The sequence below is a fragment of the Plasmodium yoelii genome, assembly GCF_900002385.2.
Source record: "Plasmodium yoelii strain 17X genome assembly, chromosome: 13".
In the NCBI taxonomy this organism is placed as follows: domain Eukaryota; phylum Apicomplexa; class Aconoidasida; order Haemosporida; family Plasmodiidae; genus Plasmodium; species Plasmodium yoelii.
The window spans coordinates 2,545,389-2,554,214 of NC_036185.2; the positions used below are offsets into that span (position 1 = coordinate 2,545,389).

At 23.1% G+C, this 8,826-nt stretch overlaps 3 protein-coding genes across 3 annotated transcripts; 1 reads left to right on the plus strand and 2 right to left on the minus strand.

The window, feature by feature from the left end:
- Positions 1 to 195: 195 nt before the first annotated feature.
- Positions 196 to 1,483, plus strand: PY17X_1362200 (conserved protein, unknown function; the record flags this gene model as incomplete). The annotated part of the gene is made up of 4 exons (XM_725810.1): positions 196 to 903; positions 1,047 to 1,124; positions 1,218 to 1,247; positions 1,361 to 1,483. The coding sequence occupies 4 exons, from the start codon at positions 196 to 198 to the stop codon at positions 1,481 to 1,483; spliced, it is 939 nt and encodes a 312-aa protein (XP_730903.1).
- Positions 1,484 to 1,765: 282 nt separating this feature from the next.
- Positions 1,766 to 3,490, minus strand: PY17X_1362300 (UDP-N-acetylglucosamine pyrophosphorylase, putative; the record flags this gene model as incomplete). The annotated part of the gene is made up of 1 exon (XM_725809.1): positions 1,766 to 3,490. One exon carries the CDS (start codon positions 3,488 to 3,490, stop codon positions 1,766 to 1,768), a length of 1,725 nt encoding a protein of 574 aa, XP_730902.1.
- A 1,110-nt stretch (positions 3,491 to 4,600) lies between these two features.
- Positions 4,601 to 6,817, minus strand: PY17X_1362400 (uncharacterized protein; the record flags this gene model as incomplete). Its single annotated transcript, XM_725808.1, has 1 exon — positions 4,601 to 6,817. One exon carries the CDS (start codon positions 6,815 to 6,817, stop codon positions 4,601 to 4,603), a length of 2,217 nt encoding a protein of 738 aa, XP_730901.1.
- Positions 6,818 to 8,826: the final 2,009 nt, after the last annotated feature.

Consider the following 8,826-nt stretch of genomic DNA (forward strand, 5'->3'; position numbering starts at 1 on the left):
TGATAAAATTTTTCTACCAATAAAGGATAGATTTATGTATATATATTTTTTTTGAAGGGCATCAAAAATGTTATTTTGTTTTTTCCTTTAACTGAATAAATTTGTTTTTGTATTTATGCATATATTTATACATACAAGGGCCAAAAATAAAAAGAACGAAACATAAATATATAATATCACGATTGTTACAAATAAATGTGTTGGTTACTAAATCATAAAACAATAATTTGTGTAATTTTTCTTGTACTTTATATAAATGTAAAATTATCAACAAGTAAAAAATTGAATGTTTTTTACTCATATATGAATGAAACGAGTTTCCGAAATGAAAAGAAAAGAGGAAAACAACCATACTATTATGTTAAATATAATATATATCAAAAAAACGACGGAAATGGTAAAAACATTAAAAGAATAAATATAAATAAATTGCACGAAAGTAATAATAAAAGGCCAGAAAGAAAAATAGACGGTTATGAGTTAAATATAAGAAATGATAAAAAGTTTTCCAAATATGCAAAAAAACCAGCAAGTCCTATGTCCAACTTATTTTACTTTTCCCCATTTAAAAACATTATAAGTAGCTTTGAACCAGTAAATTATGATATCAGAAAAAAATTAAGAGAAGATGGTTTTCAATTTACTAATGAAAAAAGTGATTCAAATATATTCCCATCACTAGATGATATTATTAAAGATGGTGATCCATCCACTAATATACATTTATATCGAAGAAAAAAATTAAAAAGTTTATTATATGGAGATCCATTAAAGTTTGCTAATACCAAAAAAGTTATTGAAAAATATAATAAACAATTACCACCAGAAAAACAAATTGATTATGATTCCTTTAACTGTGATATATTTTATGTGCATTCGGATGGAACAATTATGAATATTGAGGTAAGCATTATTAAATTATATTCTTATATATTATTTTCAAAATTATATATGTATACGAAAAAATAGTTTACAGTTTTGTTAAAACATTATCCTTCTTCTTTTTACTTTGTAATGTAAAATCTTTTCCTTTTTTTCACACACAGGAAAATAGACCCCCATATGATAAAAAATTAGAAGAAAAAGAAAAAAATCAGGAACCAAGATTTATTATAATGGCTCAGGTAAAAAAATACAAAATAAAATAAAAACAGAAGTACCTTTTATCTATAAATATTATTTAAATATGTGTACATATGTTTGTTCCCTTTTTTTAGGCTGGACATGCTAAGGAACTCAACTTAAAGGTATAAATAAATATCCACAATAGGGTCGTATATAATACGCATATACGTAATGGTGTGTTAATTGCTTTTTTTTATGTTTTCTTCATTTTTCTTCATTTTTTTGCATTTTTAAGGTTGGGGATAAATTCCCGATTGTAAGCGAAGAACATAAAAAAATGTTGTATGACAATCATTTCGCAAAACCTAAGAAAATTAGAGACCCCCTTGTTTTGCCTGATGGTCGAAAAATTCCTTGAAATCGAAGCGATATATATTAAAACAATTTTTTACTCAAAATGAGCAAAATTCGTGTGTGTATATATGCATTATTTGATCGTACTGCATTACCGCTTTAAATATTGTATAAACATATTTTTTTTTTATTTGAATTATTTATACATATTCCAATAAATGTGGTTAGCTATGATTTTTTATAGCTACACACGAAAAAAAAATTAATTAATAAACTATTTAGTTTTGTCTCTATATGTACTCTTACTCAGTTGTCAAATATGTGGATAATTTGAGTTTTTTATTTTTTAATTTTCTTGTAAAGTATCTCTATCAAGCACAAATGGCAATTGTATATCTCTTTGTTTTGGGAAATTAAAAAAAAAAGATCCATCATACGATATTAAAGGAGATATTTCACAAAAATTATTATTTTCCTGGGTACTTTGAATAATATTAAAATTTTTTTTTATAAGCCAAGATTTATGTAAATTACTTAAGCTTATTTTAGCACTTAATATACTATCACCATTGTTATTACTTTTTATTGGATTAAATTCGTTATCACAACATACTTCATATGCTAATATTTTCTTAGCGTATTTAAAAATATCAAAAATAAAATATTCATAACAATATACTTTTGATTTAGTAAGTATATTATTATTTGATACACTAGACGTAAAATTATAATATTCTTTTTCTCTCGATATTTTATGTAATTCCATATTATTATATATTTTATTTTTAACAATATGTTGTAAAAAATCTAAGGAAAATATATGATGACATATATTTCCATATTTAAATAATTCTGAATTTTTTAGGATATCTTCACTTAGTTCATTATATTCACACACACAAAAAGGATTGTCCTTATCATCGTCTTCGCATGTATTCATATTTTTATTTTCATCATACATTTGATTTATTTTTTCTTTCATACAAAAAATTCCAACTGCCTCATTTTCTTTTTTTATAACTGCTTTATTAACAATATCGCAATTATAGAATGAACATAATCCTATAAGCACGGGATCCGCTATTTTATTTAATATATTATCAATGCTTACAATTTGAATATATTTAATATTTTTATTTATCATATCATTAATTATCATATTATTATATAATGCCTTAAAAATAGTACCGTTTCCCCCTGGGGCTGTTAACACAGTATTATGATTTTTCATAAGAATATCAAAATTAAAGTTGGTAATAAAGTTATTGCATTGTTTAAAAATTTTAACGTTATTACTGTTTATACCAAAAAAATTATTGTCTTGTAAATATTTAATTGTATGATCATAAGTAAAATCAGATGTCATAATATAAATATATATATTAACTGATTCATTTGTGTTTTCTAAATATTTGTAATTGGCATTTTTTCTATCATTTATATTATTAGAGTCATTTTCTTTTTGTGAAAGACAGTTATTTGCTCTATTATTATTATTATTACTATTACATTTTTTATAATCATTGCTAGTATTTTCATCGTAGCAATTTATATTATTATGGAAATTGTTGTTATATGGTTTTATTTCATTTTCAAAAAATAAAAAACAATAATCTTGTAAAAATCTAATTTGTTCAAAATAAAACTGAAAAAAAGTTTTATTAAGTATAGGTGTTATTGGGAGCAATCCTTTTGCCTTTTTTAAATGAAGTCGTGATCCCAACCCCCCTGCTAAAAATATGACTGCCACTTGATTTTCTTTAATACATTTTAATCCTATTTGTTTTAATTCATTAGTTATTTTATCATTTTTATATATATTTTTAATTATGGTTCCATTTTGTAAGTTTTGGTGTTCATATATACTATTATTCAGGTCGATAATATTGGGAGCGCTTATCTTATAGTTCTTTATTTTGTCGTCTTTGTATTTTATTTTGTTTAATTTTTCTAAGAATTCTTTTAAATCATTTAAGTTTATATGATCAATATTATCAATATGTCCATCTTTGAAGTAGTTTCCTAAAACTTTCTGATCATATTCCTCCAATAGTTTTAAAATTTGCTCCATATTATATGAATCTACTTATGTATTCGTATGTGCATGTGGGCCTAAAGTTCAATTTAATTATTTAGCTAATATAACTAGAAATAAATGACCTACTTTTCCATCCTTTGCGCAGAATTATATAAATGTGTTCTATTCTGAAAAAAATAAGTCACAAATCGTAGGTCAATGGTGAGCGCCTGAAATGAGCATAAAAAATAAGTAATAGAAATAAAATTAGGGAATTAAATTTTGGCTAAGATGGTAATAAATATTATTTTTTTTATTTTTTTTATTGACATTATTTTTCAATGCAGATGCTGTAAATATTAGGATAACGTTTTCTGATAAATTATTAATTTTTTTTTTATACATTAGCGATTTTTGTTCATATTTGTAGGCGCGTGTTTCAATATGCGAAATATATTTTCGAAATTGTTTATACATAAAACAATCATAAAATAATTAAAAATGTGTTATTATAAATAAGAAGGCTTTGAGGGAAATATAAAAAAAAATCAACAATAATTTTTCTATTAAATTTGGGTTAAATGGAAATATACGTACGTAAATAAAAATGTTGCGTTTAAAAACGAATATGTTAATTTTATAAATCAGTTGGGTATAATTCAATATTATTCCCTGTGATTAGCAAAAAGGACATATAGAATTAAAAAAATGAAAAGTCAAAATTGGGGGATACAATGAAAGCATATAATTGAAATAAAAAAAGAAAAAAAAATGAAAAAAAAATGAAAAAAAAAAGATGAACAGAATGCAATATTGTGATGAATGATTAACTTCATTCCTACTTTTCATATTCTTGTACATCGAACATAAACAAACATAATGTATGTATATATGGTTAGACTTGTTTGTGTCATCAGTATTTCATCCAATTTACATGTACACAGTTCTTAATACAATATGGAATATCATTTTATTCTTTTAAAAATTACAAAATTTATACCGAAAAAAGCATAAGAATGCAGCATTATATATTGCCTAGAATATCATTATGTAATAACCTAAACTAAATACATACGTGTATATGGAAAACAAGTGCTCTCTAATTTTTTTATTCTGAAAATTTATTTTATTGTTTTTTGTGTGCACATCAAACGGTTTGATTATTTAAATGTTTGCAACCAAAACGGAATGTCCAAATCTTGGAACAAGTAAAGATGGACCAATTTGCCATTCATTTGTATCTGGAGAAAAGAAATGACAAGAATTAAGAACATCACCATTTTCACCTCCTGTAATTATATAAGAATCGGATAAAGTGGTTGCACCAAAATTCATTTTTTTTTCAGGAATGCCATTTAAGAATTGCCATCTTTTATTAAATGGTTGATATTGTTCAACTGACTCTAAAATATTATGTTCATTATCAATACCACCAACAACATAAATTTGATTTAGATAATTAAAAGCTGCCCCTGAACTTCTAGCTTCTAATAATGCATATGGAAAATTTTCCCATTTATTCATTTTTTCATCATATACTTCAATAGAATTTAATCTTTCTCCATTAGCACCCCCTACAACATAAATTTTATTATCAAAAGCTACACACATAGCTGAAGATCTCGGAGTATTTAACGGTGCTACTTCTATCCAAGCTTTCATTCTATGATCATATGCCTCAACATTAGGTATAATAGATGATCCATCATAACCACCAATACAGTATATTCGTCCATTTGATGTGATACCACAATTATTTCTTCTTGGGATATTTAAATTGCTAGATAAAAACCATGTATCTCTTAATCTATCATATACTTCTGTTTCAAATAAAGCTTTATAATCGTAATTATTACCACCGAATACATATAAAAAATTATTTAATACTGCACTACCAAAATATGCTTTTTTAGTTGACATGGGTGTACACATACGCCAGCATTGTTGGCTTATATCTAAAAGTTCCATAGAATTTAAATATTCAACTCCATCAAAACCTCCAATAGAAAAAACTAAGGGGAATGGTAAAAATTTTATACCATAAAATTCTGCTTCTTTTAATAATGCTTCACTTTCTCCTAAATCTTTAGGTATAGGTATGGTTAGCGGATTTCTTAAAAAGTTTAATATAATTCTAAATAATTCACTATCACGATCTAAAAATATTCTACCTTGTTTATCCCTTGTTATATGATATCTTCCACTTAATAGTTTTTCAATAAATGAATCTTTTTGTTGAGTTAATGTATGTCTAGAAGTTTCAAAAAGAGCGCCTCCTACATTTATATCTATCATAGTTTCAGTTGCTATATTAGCATCTACTATTTTTTTTTTATCATTTTCAAAATTTTTATATTCTTGAAAATATTTTTCTTTTTCTAAATAAAGTACTAATTTGATTTTATCAATTTCTTGTAAAAATCTTAATCTTTCATCATCAAATCGTTTTCGATGTTCTTCTTTTTCTTTTTTAATTTGTTTATAGCCATTAGATATATCAATATCTAATTTTTTTCTTTCATCTTGTAATTTTTGTTCTTCTATAGCTTTTCTATTTTCTATTTCTTTATATAATCTTATTCTTTCCATTTCCAGTTCTTTTTTATCTTTAAATAATTTATCTTTTTCTCTTATAAAATTCATTTGTGTTTTTTTTAACCAATTAATAAATGTAATTCTAAGATCTCCAACCATATTTTCAAAATCGCTAGAATCGCTCAATTCAGTTTCAATTATTTTTTTTTCATATGTATCATTAATATTATTTGTATTTTTATATATTCTAATATTATGCATTGTGCTATTATCCTCATTCATATTTATCGAACTTGCTCCTGAATCCATAAATATTTCTTTTTTGTTAGTTGGTGCACCAGTACTACCATTAATATTATTGTTTCCGATTTTTACATGCATATTTTTGTTACCCCCGTCATTTGAAACAATGTTATTCCCATTTAAGTTATTGTTAGAAACATTTAAATTATTCAAATCTATTGAATTGTTATCTTTGCTCATTGTCATAAATGCTGAATCATTTTTATTCAAGTATTTATTTAAATACTTATTACTGATATTATCTTTAGTTATATTATTTAAATTTTTAGAAAAATTATTGGGTAAAAAATCATTTTTAGAATCAAAATTAGAATCAAGAACACTTAAATCTATGGATTCTAATAAACTATCTTTCATATTAACAAAACTGCTATTGTCTTCTATTTTTTCATTTTTGTCACCAGTTAAGTTCATAAATAAATTTGATTCATTTTCATCACTACTCATATCTCTTTCTTCGCTATTACTGTTCGATCCAGACTCTCTTTCGTATGTAACTGAAAAGTTAGAGATACTATTTGATTTTATTTTATCATCCTCCATCGTCTATTTTATCGTTTTTGGGGATTTAGCTATTAGCTATATATTATAACAACTTCATAAATTCTATTTTATCAATATCAGTTTACGTATATATAAATATATATGCATTCATATCCTACCAAAAAAATTAACACAAAAGTATGCCGGTTTTACTCGTCTGTTTTTACGGGAATTATATATTTTTCTTAATTTTAGTTTTCTAACGGTTATATTATTATGTGGGTAAATGTTCGGAAATTTTTATATGCAATATATATTTTTTATGAGGAAAATCAAAAACATAAAAGATATGGCATAAAAGTTGAAGATATCTGCCACTATATATACAAAGGAATACTTTAAAACAATTTTAAAATAATATATTGACGATATTCCGCATAAATAATAATAATAACAATTTAAATATTTATTGTTTTCTTTTTCATAATATTACTTATCATTTGAAAAACTTGTACAATTTTCATAGATAATAAAACAACAAATTATATCTATAAATTTTATATATGAATACAAAAAAATATATATTTTTACAATAGCAAAAACGAATATAAAAATATATATTATATATTACATAAATATATATATCAAAAAAATAAAATACGCAAAATTCGAAAATATTATATATGAAATTCAATTTAACTATATAATTTTTTTATGATAAACATTTTTATTAATAATATTATTATTACCTAAATTTTTTTTTCGAATATTATAATAGTATAATTTACCATAATATTTTGGCAAAGAAAAAATATTATTGTACTATTTACTCTATTATAAAATACATATGCATAGTATGTAGTTTTATATTTTTTTTTATTTGTTTTTTTATGCCACTGCCTATTGCATTTATCTTAATCTTTTATTATTACAATTTTATAATAAATTAGTAAAAAAAAATATACATTTGTATTTATTTAAAAAATAAAAATGTAAATTTGTATTCCAAATAATAATTTGTTACAGCATAAAAAATGAGTAAATAAAAAATGTGATAAAGCATCTGTATATATATTTCATGAATGTTACATTCTATGTTAACCTGATTCTTTTTTAGTATTCTGAAAATGAATAAAATAACAAAGCTAATAAGTAAAAATAAATAGAACCATCTAGGTATTTATATATGTCATCCTTTAAATACGATAAACGATTTCGTTGGGTATTCCTTACAACATAACTTGGTTATTATGATTCTATATATACAGTACTTATTATTTATTCAGTCTTTATTATTTTTTAAGTATTAATTTGTTTTTTCGTGCTCAAACGCTAATAATATATGATAAAGAACGTGTTACATGCTTTTTGAATTTTTCTTTTTGGGTTGAAATTAAAACAGTATATTTTTTGCATGTAAAATAATAATAGTATCTCAAAGATAGAAAAAATAACTAGAGTTGTAAATATACTAATATTAGAAAATGGTATATTTTCAATGGGTGATTTATATTTTTATCAAATGGTTATATATATGCCAAAATAAATAGAAAAAAATAGAAACTATAAAATTTGTATGTAATTTTTTTGCCCTATTTAAATAATGGTTATAGAATATATTCTTATATTTAAGTAGGCATGGTTACACAGTATATTTCTTCATTTTGCATTCATTATCGAGATTGTAAATTATCATACATTTAATGTGTATATTAATTGTGGCCATTTTTTAAACTAAAAATTATAAAAAAGCAAAAAAAATTTATAAAATTAAACCATAAATCAGCATATTAAAAGATAGAAAGTCGTTTAGATTTGCTTTTCTTCTAGTTTTTGGTTGCTATTTTGTGTGTGTCCTCTACATTTCTGTATTTGTGGTGAGCATATTATATACTTAGATAATTGAACAAAACAAACAAATATATAATTGTGTCGAGTATTATGTGATAATTATATTTGTAATTTTTTATTTAAATTGCTCAGTAATTCAAAAATGTAATTTACAAGGTTAAATAATAATAATTATAATTTTTATTTTAAAAGTATATAATAGAATAAAACGGAAAATA